This window comes from Lagopus muta, chromosome 21, assembly GCF_023343835.1.
Source record: "Lagopus muta isolate bLagMut1 chromosome 21, bLagMut1 primary, whole genome shotgun sequence".
Lineage (NCBI taxonomy): Eukaryota > Metazoa > Chordata > Aves > Galliformes > Phasianidae > Lagopus > Lagopus muta.
Genome location: NC_064453.1, coordinates 2,265,329 through 2,283,093, shown reverse-complemented (window position 1 = coordinate 2,283,093; position 17,765 = coordinate 2,265,329). Strand labels below are relative to the sequence as shown.

The 17,765-nt window shown below is 45.9% G+C and overlaps 1 protein-coding gene across 5 annotated transcripts in view; it reads right to left on the bottom strand.

The window, feature by feature from the left end:
* DVL1 (dishevelled segment polarity protein 1) overlaps window positions 1-17,765 on the bottom strand; it is a 57,119-nt gene that overhangs the window by 12,728 nt on the left and 26,626 nt on the right. For all 5 annotated transcript variants that reach the window (XM_048967986.1, XM_048967987.1, XM_048967984.1 and 2 more), the window contains exons 3-8: window positions 15,054-15,175; window positions 10,926-11,038; window positions 5,312-5,450; window positions 1,247-1,340; window positions 963-1,032; window positions 37-176 (exon numbers count right to left, since the gene is read on the bottom strand). In XM_048967986.1, the coding sequence (XP_048823943.1) occupies window positions 37-176; window positions 963-1,032; window positions 1,247-1,340; window positions 5,312-5,450; window positions 10,926-11,038; window positions 15,054-15,175 (678 nt within the window). The remainder of the gene's footprint in view (window positions 1-36; window positions 177-962; window positions 1,033-1,246; window positions 1,341-5,311; window positions 5,451-10,925; window positions 11,039-15,053; window positions 15,176-17,765) is intronic.

The following is a 17,765-nucleotide window of genomic DNA, read 5'->3' as shown; positions in this document are numbered from 1 at the left end:
AAAGAGAGCAGTGCATATTTCTGCACACGGACCAACCTGCAGAAGCATGTCTCCTGGTTCAATTCGTCCATCTGCTGCCACAGCCCCTCCTTTCATAATAGAGCCAATGTATATGCCACCATCACCCCGGTCATTGCTTTGTCCTACAATGCTGATTCCCAGGAAGTTATACTTTTCTATACAGGGACAAAGTGGAGGGTAGGGAGGGAAAAAACAAAAAAGAAAGCAAACAAAGTGATTGAAATGATAGTGAAGAGCTAAGAGCTGGTCGCTCCAGCCCTGAAAGTTCAGTTCACTGCTTGCTTACACAGCTGGGCTGCATTTGATTCACAACTACCCCAATATCTCAGTTTACCCTGCTGGGGTAAGTTTGCCTGGCATGTTCAGAGACAGACAGCAGGGAAAAGCTGCTACATGCATCACTGCTTCATACAAGACACTAAAAAAGTTATGTTAAAAAATCATCAAGGGAAATAACATAGAAAAGACATGTCTATACCTAGAAAATAGGCAGCTAATCAGCATTAGGCAATGCTTTTCCACACTTAAAGAGGAAAAACAGGCTGCTGCTGAAAGGCACTGAAGTGACAGTTCTGTTCATTTCCATCTGGCTAAACAATGAAACATGTGAACTCCAGAAATGCAAACTTTCAGTGTTAGGAACAAGAACAGGACAACCTCTGGCTCCTTACCACTCCTAGAAATATGAGCACAACTCCATCCTCTGGGTCCAGAGCTCCAGCTCCTTCCCCAGGCTTCTCAGGAAGAACACTGAGCTGCTGCTGCAAATGGCTCCAATTATCCAGTGCTGGACTGGGAACCCAGGCACTGTCAAGCTGCCTCCCAGCTGCCTTCCCTTCAGTCCAAAAGGAGTTCTTTCAAACCAAGCAACTTCCTATTGACTCCAAAGGCCTCTATGCCATAACGAAACACGTCATAACAAACATTGCTCATCCTCTTACCCATGTTGAGTGTGACAGTGATGATATTTAGGGACATGGTGGAATCTGTGATGCTGCTGAACGAGGATGACTGCAAAACATAACAGAAAATTCTCAAGCTTGTCAGTGGCTCCAAATAAGACAAGACAAATAACTAATGAGCACTAATTCATCAGTAACTCATTAATAGGTTTCTGTTTGGGAGGCATCCAGGAACCTCTTATGGCCTCCAAATCCCTTTCTGATTTGCATGCTACACTCAGAATCACAGTTCACCTTCTTGGAAATGATGATGCCAGCCTTACCCTGTCAATCTGCCGCATCCTTTGTTTCCTCCTCCTGCGCTTATGCTTCCGTATGAGCCGTGAGGAAGTGCTTTGCTCAGTGGAACTGCTCAACCTGAGGGAAATCCAGAGTAAATGTCAGCTCCATTAAGCTGAGCCATTCGCAGTTCTCTGCACCCTGCCAAAAACAAGGCTGAGTCCCACAAACACCAAGGAGTCGCCATTCAGACACCAGCAGTGAGCTGACAAAGCACTGCTCTCAAGTGCTGCTCAATCCCAGCACGTGCTGCATCTTCACCTCCACCTGTGAGCACAGAGAAGTTACCAGCTCCTCTACAGCATGGATTAGAGAGTACATTTTACCAGCTTGCTTCATTCTTGGAGCAACACTGAAAGCAACATGCCTTGCAACAGGCGTGTATCAGCCTGCTTTAAGCACCCCAAGGTTGCAGGCAGCTGCTTTCTGCTCCCTGTGCAGTGGGCCTGACTCCATACCCAAGGAAAAATGCATGCTGTAAGAACAGCTGCATGTTAAACAATGACTTCATATCATTCTATGTGGGCCTTGCCATGGTGCTCTCACTTTCTTCTGCTGCTTAGCACTCTGTAACAGAGACTGGAACTCACTGAAATAAAGCAGCTCTTGATAACAGCTACTACCAACTGGTGGCGGAAGAATGGTGAACATCATTTACTTCTGCATGTTCTGTTCTTTTTCTTAAGGTCTTTCAAACTTGTACACCCTAAATGCATCACATCCTACACATCTATCCTTTAGGCTCTCCTACATTAGGAAAGTTAATTATTCCCATTTTACAGAGAGTGGACTGAGGCACAGCAAAAGATACGTGGATTGGCCCAAATTCATTTCAGAAGCCTGGAACAAAGTCTGGATTTCAGAGATACCACTGCAACACCACAGGGATCTCTCTCCTCTATTTATGATGTTCAGAATGGCAAAAGAGACAAAGTAATGCTTCACTATTAACTAAGATCAAAACTAATCCAACCCAATACAACACAAGTAACTGGACTGGCACTGGCACAAAGAAAACTGTGCCAGTTTTTTTTCCCCCCTCATTGCCACGTCCCTATCTTCAAAGTCCTTGCTGCACACAGGCATGCCAGTATACCTCATGCAAAATCTGATACTGGCAATCCCAAAACAGAGCTTGCTGCCATGAGGTTACAACCCACCACACTGGGAAACCCAGGTTTGTTTGAGTCAAGGACGCCCAGCTGAGCATTACCAATGATGGGGCTGCTCCGAGGGCGTGAAGCTCTTCATGTTCTCTTTAAGCTCACATAACTATTTCAGGTATGTTAACACTCCTTTTTCCCCTCCCAACAAGGCATATTAATTTAAAGAGCCAAGAGGTGGTGTTTTCTAAGGAGATCAAAGATCTGATAGCTCTCCATCTGTGGAAGCAGCTCACAGCACCTGGTTTTCTCAGCTTGTTCCCTTTTCCACAGGGAAAATAAAGAGGTCTTTCAATAGCTGGGCTCCCCAAAATTGAGCCCGTTCAACATTTACTGCTGTTTTTGCAAGTACTGGCAAAGACTGACACAAAACCCCCTTGCATTTTACATCAGTGTTCTCATCCTTTCTATCCCCTCTCTGATTTCATTCTGCTCCTCTTCTCCCCCACGTTGCCTCATTCGCAGGATTCAGCTCAAACCTTCCAGCATGCAGCAGTAAGGGAGAACCTGCAGAAAGGCAAGGCATGCTGCTCCCATCACAGTGAACCTGCCTGCTCTCCCCAAAAGGCACCAAAAAGAACAGAAGAGACTGGGGGAGCTCTACTGCCTGAACGTGAGCCGAGCAACAAGATGCCTTCACATGCTGTAAGAGAGCTGTGAGCTGCCCTCCACCAATTACAGCATAAATTCAGTGTTCCAATCTGCACACAAACGCACTGCCTTCAGACTCTGCTCCCAGAGTCAAAGTGAATTATATCAGTTACATTCAATCAAGAACAGCATTCACAAGTTGCTGACAATAACCCTCCTGCTGCATACTTTGCATTTGCTAGATATTTATTTGCTTAAGAAAAGACAGAAACAGAACAGAAACGTCTACCACAAGCTCCCTACATCAATGTGTATCCAAAATACCACCTACTGCCTGCAAACAAGACTAGCATTCAACTGTATCACATACTGGAAACAAAGGAAACAAACACCCTCAAGCTCTCCACTCGGAAGCCAGCTGTAAGGGATGCTGCTGCCTTACTTGTTGACCTCCCCTACAAAGAGCCCCCCCATAAGGCAAGCTCTGACCCTACAGCTGTAATTAACCAACTTACCCCCTTCAACCTCGTCTTCCCCAGGCCTCCATCCACAGCAGATCCGCAGCATGCTCCATTTGCTATTTGGCTGTTTTTGCCTCTAAAGGAAACTTCTCCCTGCCAGCACGATCTCTCATCTGCTTGAGAGCATCATCGCTGTAACACAACAGCATACCTCAGAGCATTCCATTTAGTTGTTCTTCCTGACTAGCTGGCCTGGCAGCTATCCTGTGTGCCAACAGCTTCTGCCCCAGCCTAGAAAGGAAAAGGCCTCGGCTGCAGCTTCGAAGAGTCACTTTCTTTGCAGGTCAGACACAGGAAGCTTTATGTTATTAATATATACAGAAGGACTGAGCTGGGTTTAGAGTGATGTGCTTCAGAGGCCACCCTGACTGTGCTAATCCTGCCCTACTGCATTTCTTCCTGCCCCGGAAATGATTAAGTTATGTCCAAGAAACACAATCAGCTGCAGGGTTGTTGATGTTTGTGGGTTTTTGTTGTCGGTTTCCTCTCATTGTTGGTTTTGGTTTTTGATTTTGAAATGGGGGAAGGAAGGGTTGGAAGCCCTACAGACTTTGGGAAGGCTCTGATCTGCCAGCCCTGATGCATATGAATACCAATGTGAAACACAAAAGCATGCAGGTAATTTTCTGGGTCTTCAAGTGTCGGCAACTTCACTGTAACTGCAAAAGAAGCTCTCAAACCTAATTCAGAACCCAGCCTGAAACATTCATTTAGTCACCCTTCCAGCCTTGAAACAGAATTTGAAGCTATTGCTCTTCAACATGTATACAAGCTGTGGTCAACTCTCCGATCAACACAGTTCAATCAACTAAGATCTCCAATAGCAGAGGATCTTTGCTGCTCCTCTTCTACCTAAAATTTAAGAACACCACGCTGCCATCACCTTTCCTTCTTCACAGACATCTGCAGTTACAATCACAGGATCTGTAATTTGTTCTCTACCAGCTCTCACAGATCTCTAATGGCTTTTCATGGCCCATTTGGCTGAATGCTTTAAACAGCTCTAGGGACGGTGTTTAGAGAACGCTGGCACTGAAGGCAGGAAAATCAAAGCCACACAGGCTTTGATTGATTTTGCCTATTTAAAAATGGATATTTTAAATCCGAGCAATGTATTGGCTTGCAAACATTTTAAGAACACAAGTATCCTCTAGGGATGAAGGAGGATGCCTTGAAATGATTTCTGGAAAAAGCAAGGAATAATTCATCACATTCCTTCTGTCCATGTATAAAGAAAAAATAATAATTAAGAAGTCATAAATACGTGGCACCACAGCCTGCCTGTGCAATAGTACTCACCCTATGAATTCTCCTACTGCCCACAGGCCTCAGACCATGCAATTACACTGGAATTCTTTCACTGTTTTCTTCAGTTAGGTGCGTGCTCCATAGGAATGGACCATGGCTGTATTTTGTTACAATAACCACACCACTGCTTCACCAATAAGGAGACAGTTGCACACTGCCTGGATTTTAAAATGTAACCATTCCTGCCATTACAAGGACAGAACAGGGACAGAAATTTCTCTTAACTGGAGCTGTGCCTGATGGCACTTTGGGTATGGATCCCACTAAATTGGCTCTTTTCTCAGAGCAGCAATTTTATACGTTACTGATGGATTACCTGTCCTCAAATCATATCTAGCAGGGAAAAGAGGAAAAAGCACATAATAAAACTTCTCAGCACGTTTCAGGACAGCCCAGATACACAGACCAGCAGCTGGGAAACACAGAAATGGGATTTAACAGCTCAGTCACTACAGCAGTGCCCGACCTGCTGGTGTTGTCATCGTCGTCCGAGTCGATGAAGCTGCTGGATTCCAGCTCGCTGCTCATCATGGTAGAAGAGCTGTCGTAACCAGGAGGGTGCTCACGATGTCTGTCCAGTTTGGGATGGCCATTGATTCGAGGGACTACAAAAAGAAAAGAAATGGGGTATTACTACTGGGCAAAGAGGAAAAGGAAGGAAGAAATGGCGACACTGAGCAGCACTGCTTCCACACCGCGACTTGCAGCCAACTTTGCAGGAGGATCCACATGCAGAAACCAAGCTCCTTGCACAACCTGGCTTCATCCAACAGCTGGAAAACCCAGCGCCCTGGCCTGCCCACTTATCTTTTCCCTAACATTCCCACTTACCTACGTATCAGTTCACAGGCAGGCTGTAAAGGAGATAAAGCCAGAAGCAGTAGGCATAAATGAGTACCCTAATGGTGTTAGAAAAATGAATGCTGCCTCTCCTGCTGCAGTTGGCTCCTGTCAAAACACTTCAGAACCGTGGCAGTGACCCTGTTCCCACCCACACTGTGCCCACAGAGGGAAATCCCCAGTGTGCTCTGGGACTACTGCTCCATCCAAGTCCCACAAACACAACCAAAGGTACAAGAGCTTCCCACAAGTTGTTATTTGTCACGTGCTGTAAGAAATGAAAGAACTCAGTTCAGGGCTCCTGCTAGGACGCTGAAAAACTCCAGTCCTGAAGACTCAAGGATTATGAAAAACATATATATACATATTTGCATCTTCCTCCATGCTATGATCCCAAAGAAGCCTGTACCCAAGAGGCAGCCCATCTGCTGAGCAACGTATTTTGACTGGGGAGACAGAACAAAAACTATTTGCACTGACTTTGCTGCTTTTATCGCACTGCTATCTCTCTGTAACACACACTGCAATCACACCTGATAGATGAGCCACTCTCACATGAAATCTTGTTTCACGTGTCTCAAACTCTCTCAAACCACCCCTACCACCACGTTCTTCAACGGAGCAGCACAGCAGCACTGCTTGTTGAATTATTAATACTATTAATAAATGGATAACAAGAGTAAATTAGAGCCTGCTTTCAGTGTCATTAACAGCAGTGAGCTTTAGCACTGCAACAGTCTCAGCATCCTCGTGTGGAGTTCCCATTCAGCACCTGGGATAATAAACTTAGAACAGTTACAGTATTATCCCAGGATTTTGACCTGAGACCCTCAGAAAGCACAGGTTGACACAGCCTGGGCCCTGGGCCCCACCACCAGACCCTCCCACATCACTTCCACACTTGATGAAGAAGGAAGCAGTGCTTCTCAACAACTCTCAGTGAAGTTTAAGCACCTCATAGTAAAAGCTACCTGCAAAGCATACCTCCACTCCTGGGAAAAACCACTGCTTCATGTTGAAGTCATCTTCCTTCTGTGCTTTTCCTGCAGCCTGTGAGCAGCTCCAAAGGCCCCCATCTCCCCTGCCATCATCCCGGCAGCAGCAGCCCCGCTTTGCCCTGCAGCACCCACACTTCTCCACCCCATCACAGCCTGGGGCAGGAACTGAGGCAGCTCCTCTCTTTCCTAAGATTTTGCTAATTAAGCCACGATGGTAATGCCATTCACAAAGCACAGACAGGTATTCCACCCTCAGTGTAACCCAGACTCTGCTCTGGTTCAATGCCTGTCCCACTAATAACCAGGGACTTCCTGCCCCATTGACCCTTTGCTCCTGTTTCTTCATTAGGGGATGATAGAGCCCATTGAGACTGTCTGACAAAGGCTTTTCGATGTGTCACAGAGATTGGAATAAAGTATAGCCTCAGAGGTTAAAGTATGTCTTCCTTGGCTTTTATCAACAGCAGAGCTGGTCCTGCCTGAGGGACAAAGGCACATCAAAGTGCAAAATCAAACAGGCCTTGAAAGCAGAAAGCAGCATCTGCTCGAAGAGGTTGTAAAGAGTACTCCGTAACCCTGCAAAGAATAAAGGTGAGAGTGGTGTGGGAAGAAGGCATAGCTGAGCTTCCATCCTCAGAAAGTCCTGACCAATTATTGACACGAAATTGTTACCTCCTTATTAACAGAGACTTGCAACTCCATCTGTGCAGCTCACAGCTGCATGCAGAGGCTACAGTCGGTGCTGTACTGTCCCACTGCAATCATTTTGTAGTTGCAGTCCTTCACCACGCTATGGTAAAGCACACAGAGGCTTGTAGGGATGACTGGACATCTGGAACTGCTCTTTGCAAACATTTGGGGATCACAGTTACGTTCACCGCACCGCCAACTCCGTGCTGAAGCCCCAGCATCCACACATGGCATCTGCAGATGTGCCAAGAAAGCAAGCAGTAGCTATAAAAACTCCTCCAGCGCCAAAGCAAACTTGTCTCTTAATTACCTCCCTAATTAGACCTTGCACAGTCCTGTTTCCCAAAAGGGACATGGAGTTTTGTTCCAGTCACTGAGGGGTCCCAAGAACATGTGCCAAGCAGACCTCCCACCCTCCTAATTAAGATCCTTGCTCTACTTTCACTTAATAGGACTTTGTCAACTTCCCAAAGCAACGTGAACTTTTGTTGCATGAAGAAAGAAAGTGGAGCCCTGACATCTTGACAGCTCAGCCCTTTTGCACTAATTTTATTTGAAGCTAATGCCAATAATTGTTTTCCTACTAATTGATGTGAAAGGTGTTCAGGAAGAGACATATTCCCAACTTGGACAAAAGCCCCTTTGGATAAAAAGCCTCTCCAAAATAAAAATCACTTCTCTGCACGTGCAGCCTCCACAGTTTTACCACCATTATGTCTTAAAATATATACATCTATAAATGCACACACACACACACACACACACACACACACACACAAAGGTAACCTGGGGAGCTGAGCAGTGAGCAGCTGGGGAGAACTCAGTGCAATCCAGTGGCAAACTCAAAAGGAAGCTCTTGCCATGCACTGAAAACTGGTTCCTAAACATCAGGCTGACAGGATGGATTATTCTGCACAGCACACAACAGAATTCTGCTGCCCTGCTTGCATTGCTTTCAGGTGATTTTTATTTTGCTACATCTGCAGCAGATCTTCGTTATGCTTCCCTTTTCTCTTCCCTGCCCCGTGGGTTCTCCAAGTCTGAACAGGAATCTCATCCTCTTGAACTCGACTGCACTGTGGTCAGGGATCAGTGCAGCAAGTTCCCCTGACCTGCACAGGTTCTAGTTCAAAGTGCCCACGCCTAAGCAGATCCCAAAAGGCTCAGCAGCACCTTTTCTCACCTTCTTCACCTTGTTTGAAATGAAGTCTATAATGAACTATTGAATTCTTCTTGTGAAACAGGTACTTTGTGCAATAGCCAGGTTTAGCCTCGTGGTTAGGGTGGGTAACTCTCTGCCATTCACTTCACACCAGTGATGAGCTCCACCAGTTGCAAACACTGCGTGGTATGTGTTACTGTATGCCTCAGTGAGCTGACAGTACTGCACACACATCTTGGCTGCTTGCATGACTAATACCTGCGAAACAACCTGTGGGCAACACAGGGCTCCAGTGAGGAACGCACATCCTGCCTCTCTATGAATTACTAGAGCTGTAATTTTGGTATTCAACAAGCCTCTGCAGGACAAGATGAAACAGACCAGCAGTGTTTCCTTCTTTCTGTAAGGAGAAGAGGATTTACCACTCCTTTCCAATGCCCCCAGAACTGACTGTGAACCAGGAGTCACGACCCTGCTGCCCCCTCCCCATCCCATCCTCCTTCTTCTACGGCTCTTCCCCCATTTAATATCCATTTAACTAATACCTCTCAGCTTGCCCTCCTAAAGCTGAAGCCAGTTTCAGCTGAAATGATACAGACCCATTTACTGAAGCCAAAGGCAGCCTGCAACATGTGTTCTGGCCACATTAAGCAAGCCAGGAAGGGAGGGACACATACAAAGGATAACACGCACTTAAGACAGGCAGGCAAATGTGAAGATGGTATTTTTAGCTCTTTGGTGCATTAACCCTGAGGGCTTAATGTTGCCATACAGTAAATGAGCAAAGAAGAGACACAGCAGGAATGAAGGGCACTCAGCAATGTCAAGTGTACCTCAGCACCTTAAAGCATTAAGCCTCTAACGAAAAGAAAACCCATTCAGAGAGCTTGTAATGCACAAGAAATTATCTGGCAGCCTAAGTAAACACAGCCAGTACCCCTCAGGTAAACTGGCACAATCTGATTCTACAAGGGAACTGCATTTTGTGGAAGCTTTAACATATTTTCCCTGTTAAGATTCCAGGCTTGAACTGAGTGTGACACGAAGGAATCATAATGTGCTGGAGGTCAAGACAACAACATCTCTGCACAGGGACACTTTGCTGAGCAGCTTTCTTTACAACCTAATGAGTTACAGGAGGAGCCCCGAGAGATCAGAGTGTAAAAGAACATAACCAGAAATCATACAAAGGACCTGGCATTTCCAGCCAGTAGGGGGACAAAAAAGGAGGCAGACAACTTAGGGAGAATCCCAGCACTTCTCTTCTTCTTGAATGCAACATGAAGCAGAGCAAAAGCAGGGGTAGAGGGAATTAAAAATGAGACCAAGAAGTCTGCCTGCCTATGCTTCCCTTTCATCAGGCTCACTAAGCTTCTAAGGAGAGGAGGAGGAAGCAACAAAGGAGGCAGGCAATAAACTAACGTGAAAAACAAATCACCTTTCAACATTCTTCCAGCACCAAGATTTTTTCACAACACTTATTACAAGATTCTCCCTGTTTCTGTGATTTCCCACAGGGATCTGCAATATCATGCAAAGACAGCTCTCTGCTCCACCCACTGAGTAATTTTCATTCACTCTGAGTCACTGACAAATTGGAAAGGTAAAATGAACAGAAGACACCTGCTTTTAACACACAGTGACTTCTGCTTTTCTAATACTTCACTGGGTGGAGCTGTGAATAAAGCCTGCGATGGCACCTCTTGGGTCCAACTATTCCATATTCTGGACCATTTTAGACTCAATGGGTGGCATCTATTAATTCTTAATTAGGCCTGGAAATTCTTGTCTGGCAACAAATGAAAAAACAAGCTCACTTTGATGTACAGACTAGAGGCAAGAGATTATGTTCTGTAGTTTATATGTGTGCTGCAGTTATACCAGCATGCAAGACTGGTCCAAGCCAGGAGAAATCAGCAGAAATCATTTCAGAAGATCCTGGCTCAGACCTTGCAGTGCTAAAATACTAAAGCTTTCCAACTGTCTGCACTGCAAACTCCCAACACTTCATACAGATAATGTGTTCTACCTTGAAGCGAGCACAGTTGAACAAGGCAGTCTAGCTGTGATGGTATGGAGCTCAGTGCTGGCTACATCATTATCCTCTCCCAGTCTCCTAATACTACAGAAATCCTGTATATCATCCACAAGTATCTCCCTGCCACTTTGCTGTAGGTTACCCAGAACTCTTCAAAAACACTGAGCTTCAAAGTGTCTCAAAGCAATTACCAAATTCCTCTATTAAAGTAATAACAGCCCCTCAAAGCACGCAGGAATGCAGACACACTCTTCTCCAGCGCTCGTGCAAAACTAGTTGTTGCTGTGAAATAACAAGAATCTTTTATTTTCTAGATGAAAAAGGGGAAAGATGATCCATATGATCCACTCACCATCCTCGTGCCCTTCTCTATTCCTCCGCCGATGTCTGTCTCGACGGTGGCTGATAACTGACTCTGTTCCTGTTTCATTGTCCAGTCCATCCCGACTGCTGGCAGCATTTGGGCTGTTAGAAAACACAAAACAGTGAAACAGTGGAGTCAGTTTTTCTTCTTCTTTTTTTTTTTTTTTTAATAAGAACAGTTGCATTTGTGAGGTATTTGGTTTAGAATCCAGCAAACTACTACACAGATTTGGCAGCTGCAGAGCTAGCTCCTCCAGACTGCTCTGCTCACCTTAAAGCTACCTGAAGAGTGAAAAGACAGTTCAACAGCCATGCCCTGAGACACAGGAAAGGGATTGTTTTAGATTATGATCCAAGATACAGACAGAGGCACGCATGAGCTCCTCCTCTAAAACCAGCACAGCACATGCTCTACCAGGGGCTTATTCTCAAGGACGTACTCACACAGGGAACCAAACTGCCTTTCCCACAATTTCTCCAAATATATATAAACCAAGCTGTGTTTTGGCATGCTTCCTCAGTGCTTGTTCCTCTCCAGACAGGCTTGTTTCCCTGACAACAACCTGAGCTGCACACGCAGCATGCTGTCATCAGCCAAAGGGGCAGAAGCTGTAGTTCACTGCAGCCACTTGTAAAGCAAAGTGCTGACCTTAAAGGCTGAAGTCCTTCAAGTCACAGCAAAGCCTTGAAATAATTAAGTGCACGTCTGCAAAACACTCAGGCAGACCCCAGGTCCTTTCCTCATCTTCTCAACCATCCAAAAGCTATGCAGCTATGCCAGTGCAGCACGGCACTTCATCTAATGAGTCCCTGTGAAGGGCCATTATGAGCCAGCAAGCTTTGGGCAAAAAGCAGAAAGATCCTGATGACCACCTCAGCGGCCACATTTCTTCCATTATGCTCTTGTGAAGGCTCTGCTGAGAGCCAGTTTCTTGTTCCTACAACTAATTAACCAGAACAAAAGGTTTCAAAGAGGCAGCAGAGAATTCCGCCCTGTGGCTTAGGGCCACTTTCTGGGACCAATCTAAACAAACAACTCCAGCTCCTTATTCTTGAACTTCAAGCACTGAGAAAGGGCCATTTCTCAATTCACATAAACCACACTGCTTTTTTTTCTTTTAATTCCAGCAGACATGTCTGCAAACCAAGAGCAGTAGCTGTAGTGCAGCACCCTGAATACTAAGAGCACCTCTTTGCAACCATGTGTTCCAAAAGCTCACTGCTGAGGAAAGAGATCAGTCACTAAAGAAGGTTGGAGCAAGGGAGATGATGGAGATGCTCTTTTCTCTACAACTGATGGTGAACCTGGGCATCTTCTCAGCTGCACAGTCTGATGGACAGGCACTCATTGCTGTGCATCAGTGGGACCTTGAGCAAACAGCTGGCACAAGCAAGCACATCTGTATGACTCCATTTAAGAGGGCTGCTGAAAGCTTTCTACAACTGCACACCCACACACTTTCTCAGCACGAATGAAATGTACTGACATGCCCACCACACCAATTAGGAAACAGCCTCTTATTCAAGAAAATATCTGAATGCACTGGCCAAGCCCTAAGGAAGCTACCAGCATGTAAGCACGTATTTATGTGCTGACACAACTGTGTTTGCAGGGCTCAGGTCAGCCCAATACAACTGAAAGGGGGGTAACACTTTTCTGAGGCAGCATCTTCTGCCTTCATCACATATGAAGAGCACAGAGCTCTGCCTGCCCTGCAGGCACCCAGACATCTCAGCAGCACCATCTCGTGACTACTGCTATTACTACTCAGTCCTAAGCCTTTTCCAGGCTAAACTAGCTTATAAAAGGTGTTTGACAGCAGAATTCAATGCATGGGAGGAACCTCACAGCTGGCCTGTTTCCTCTCCCATTGCTGAGCAAATCCAGCTTCCAGCACACGCACCCAAAGGGCTGTGAGCAAATGTCAGCAAGGAAGAGCAGAGGTCACTCATGCACTGACCCAGGAGCAGCCTCACCCATTCAGGTGGACGTGGATTTGGCAACCAGAGAGCTGAAGCAGTAGAGCATGAAATGCAGGCTGAGCTTCAGCACCTTCAGCAGGGAGGGAGGAAGGAAATTTTCTTTGGATTGAAATCAGTGACGGAGCAAAATATCAATACTGTCAGACAGCTCAGTTGAGATTATCACTTCTCTGCTGATAATTATCTCGTTCTCTTGGAAGGTATTGCTTGCCTGTCTGCTCCATCCATTTCTTGTATTCTCTGTAGACCAGGAAACATTTCTGTTTGCACAATTACACAACGCCCAGCTTGGCTGGGGCTTCTTGGATAAATAAGGCCTCTATCAGCAGTGCAGAAAGAAGACAGAAGATGACAGATCTCTGTTAGTTTTAATAGCATCCATATAGCATCAGGGATTTAGGAGTCGAGAAGACAAGACAAGGCCACAGAAAGGGACATGATAGATGAGCACACAGAGAGAGTGAAGTTAGGGCTGTGCAAGTCACAGGATTGCAGTAATCATCTCTTAGAAGGAAACACTATTAAAGACACAGTGTGCAGAAACAGCACCAAGCACACTACTGCAGAATCATCACACCAAAATCTGAAGATCTGTCCTTTCAAAGAAGGATAAGAACTACAGCTCACAATTCAAGCTCTGGAAGCCATGCTTTATAATTAGAGACTGGGCAACTCAACTTATTTCATTTATCCAGGAGAAACAAACTATTCCAAAATACAGTAAACTATCACCTGGAATCTTTAAACCTAGAATGGATGCTGTTGTTTTCTTAAATGAAATGCAAACAGCTAAACAGAAGGGCTTCATGCCAAGTAATCAAGTGAGACATTCTGACACAGGCAGGATTTTTGGGACACCTGAGTGCAGCAGGTGCACGAGCAGATCAAAGATTTAATCTGAATGCATACAGTTATCAGCAACACTGTTCCACAAACACAGCGCTGTGCCTAACTTGCCATGGAATTACTTCTTGGAAAAGAATCTTGCAGTTATTACAATTAGGTATAAGGCAGGGAGACAAAGAACTACTTATGCTTGCAAGCCGTGTGACTGTATTCATGCTAACCTTCCCTGGTCAACACAAAGCAATTCACGGACACACGAGGGCAGTAAAATCCTTGCAAAAAATCACAGTGTCAGGGAGGGTTCGTATTTCTTAAGATTTCTTGTCCCCTCTAGAACACATCTGGCTGTAAAAGGCTTATGCAGAACACCCGGGGCTCTTCCAGGCAACAGATAATGCAGACAACAGAGGAAACGTGACAACAGGCACATCAAGGCTGGGTTTCCCTTTCAAAACACACGAATCACTGCCTTCCTAGCCCATCCTTCTGGCTATTTGTTCATGTCAGCAATTCAGAGCACAACACAAGGTGCCAGTCAAGAGCAGAAAATGAAACAACTGTTAACCCCCTGCATCCAAGGGCTGCTTGACACTGCAGTCCCTGCAGCAAAAAGGGCCTCAAATGAGAGCATCAACACTCACAGATGTGATGAGCAGGAGAAACTCTGCCAAACTGCAGACATGAGAGGCCCTGACAGTTCAGCTTTGTTAGCAAATGACACTTGTCCAGATGGGGCAGATTTCCCACACATACAGAAAAAGGACTTCTGGACTTTAACACCAAATGTACAACAGATGCACGAAAGGCTTGGAGAATACCACCATCTGGTTACCCAGAGAGAAAAGAAAAAGCAGTATTCTGGCAGCTAGTGCAGGAGAAGGCAGGAACACAGGCTTCAGCTCAGTTGTGGGTGCTCCATCACTGCTCTAGCTCTCGTGAAAGCTCATCTGCCAATCGCTCCTGTTCACTGTGCAGCAACTGGAGTGAATTTACTGCTTCTTGATTGACAGTGCAAAGTTCCAATGCACAGACACCACATTTATAATAATGGAAAGTGATAAAATTCATCACTTCAACTCTTCAAAGTTTAGCATAGTTCAGGCTTAATGTAAGCAACATTCAAGAGCACAACAGTACCAGCCTTCCTTAGCTCTAACAAGCATATTGCTTTTTAACAGTACCAACAAACAGCCAGCTTGCAGCAGCAGCAGGGAGAAACGTGTGGAATAGACACCAAGGAACCACGTTTTTGGTTTAAAGAAGTAATATAAAGCCAACTTGCTCTTACTGGAACGATGGAGGCCGGGAGTCTCCAATGCCACCTGTCCTCTCGATGGGAGGTGGAAGGTCTGCGTGGCTCTCGGTGCACTGTGAGCCTGTGTCAGAATGGGAGCCTTCAGCCAGGACCAGCTGCCAAGAAAAAGAAGAGAATTACAACATATCTGCACAGGTTCCTCCGTCCTGACACGTGCTTGGGGGTTGCTGCTCTGCTACACACTCTGTTAGTATCTATGAGAGACAAGAAGAGAAGAAGTGCTCAGTGTCCACTTGCACAAATTCCTGCCAACCCTTCATAAAATCATATTACATTCAACCTCAAAGTGAAAACATTATCAGCTAGGATGCACCAAGCTCCTGTGAGCCCCACAGAAGGCTGTAAATTCTCCCCATAAAGACCAGTGCTGGAAATACAATTTTTATTTCCTACCAAAACCCCCAATTACTACAAGGAAGGCTGTGGAATAATGAGTCACAGAGATGGACATGTCACACTAGACACTTTCTATGCTCAATCTCACTTGCAGTAAATTCAGAACAGAAAGACCATCTCCATCCAGCATGCCTGTTTGGTTCATCTATCAAAGATTAGTTCTAGAACAATCAGGTTCTTATTGTTCTCCACTAACAAAGGGAATGCTCCTTAGATTGTTTAGGATCCTATGGGCTTCATGATGAACTTTCCTTTGGGATGCTATGGAAGGAATAAAATGCTCCCATACTGTACTATTTAAAACAGAGAAGATGTGCTGTGGGACACACAGACTTCTCCCTGTGCTTCCACAAGAACTCAAACGATTCTATGATTCAAACACATATGTGGAAGCTCACCTGTAATTCTAGATGATGCTTTTTGATTTGACTTGCTCCCCACCATTTTGGAAGGTGCATTCTTCCTAAGCAGTGCATGGTGCAGTGGATGTGGTGGTGGTGGTGGGCTGATGGTTGGACTGGATGATCTGAGAGATCTTTTCCAACCTTAACGACTCTATGATTCCACAATTATGAAATAAAGCAGTGCGAACCCCAGCCTCACAGCCAGGATCCAGCCCTGATAAATGGATTTCACCCTGCAGCTCTGACTGGCAGCAGCATTTTATTCCACTTCTTTGCTTACACTGTGCTGCTGCTGCTAAGGCTGTGCAACAGCTGCTGGGCTGCACCCCAAAGGGCTGCATTTCAATGGGAAACGTGGATGACTTCTGTGTGGTTCACATGGAGGAAGTTAATAAAGCAGTGTGGAACTAATTGCAACTGTTGATTCAGTTCATTCCATCACACTGAGTGCTGTTTGCTCTGCAGCCAATGCCATCCCACCACAGCACTTGCAGGAAGGCACCCGGACTCTGAAATGCAAACAAAGCTGACGCTCCCAAGCAGTGCCACCAAGCCAGGGAGCTCACAGTGTCAGGTTCCTCTCATCACTGCTACCACCGTGCTGCAGTGAGTCCTTGAACCCATTGCTTCACCTCTCTCCGTTTCCCTTTTTCTCCTCCACAACATATTTGCTTATGCTTTTAGCTTAATTATGGAGAAGGCTGCCTTTTACAGCAGCCTGCACTCCGCAGCCACCCAGCACAACAAACCTGCTCAGACACGAAGGCAGCTCAAGGAACCAGCCCAGCCAACACTCATGGCTGAATATGTCAAAAGAGAACCAGTCTGGGAAGGGGAAGGAGTGAACAGTGGTGAGCCCTGCTCTCACATCTCATCTGCCTAAACACCAAGCAGTACGTGAGCATGGAAATTATATTATTTAAACTGCCTCTGCTACTGGGAGCAGCAGCAGCTCTCAGTATCCCTCTTACCATAGAGGGGAGTGAGGGACTGATAGCAGCTGCTGAATACACAAGAAGAGCCACTGGTATTTGTGTCAGTAAGTTCACAGTGCTGTGCTCAGCTACAGGTTGAGAGCATTTCCTGTAAAATCACAGACCTAATTTCAGAGTTCCCATGCACAGCAGAGCAGAACCATCCAGCCTTACTTTTGCGAAGAGAAGACCCTCACATCCCAGAGATTTGCAGCCTCCCCTCATTTGCCACATTCTTTCCACTGTCCTTCAAGTTCCCCTCTCTTCCTGCCCAACTGTCTGCTCCTTTCCCACCTCCTCTTTCCCATAGAGGCCCTAGCACTCCGTTCCAGTCCATGAGCAGATGAATGTGGGCACGTATGACCTGTGAAGAAAAAGGCCCTGAAATCCCTTCATTTTAAACATCAGAAACCAACCAGAATCTGTTCACACTGATCTTCAATCATGGCCTCAATTACATGTCAAAAGGCAACAATGCACTTTGCTGAGCATCACTTAGTGCTTCTACTGCTCCTGAGTTCTTAGCGTGGGAGAAGGCATAATGCTTCTATCCCCCAGCTCTAACTGCAAACACAGTGCCTAAAAGCTTACATACACACAGGACAAGCATTATCTGTTGGCACCTAGCTAATAGAGGGAAAAAAAGAGAGGAAGAAGGCTCTGACATCACTGCCAGCCAATAGGATGGTGCACATCCCCAGCAGCCAGCCAGGGAACTGCTCCCAGATGTCACAAAGCCTTCCTGAAGAAAGGCTGGCAGGGGCAGGCAGCTGGCTCAGACCCGGCTGTGGCCACCAGCCAACTCCTTCCTCATTCCCAGCTTCCACCACGAGCTGGCCCTGCCCTCAGCAAGGAGAATGGAAAAACGTTTTATGCTTGAATTTTACCTTCTCGCCTCTTTCTCCCCAAAC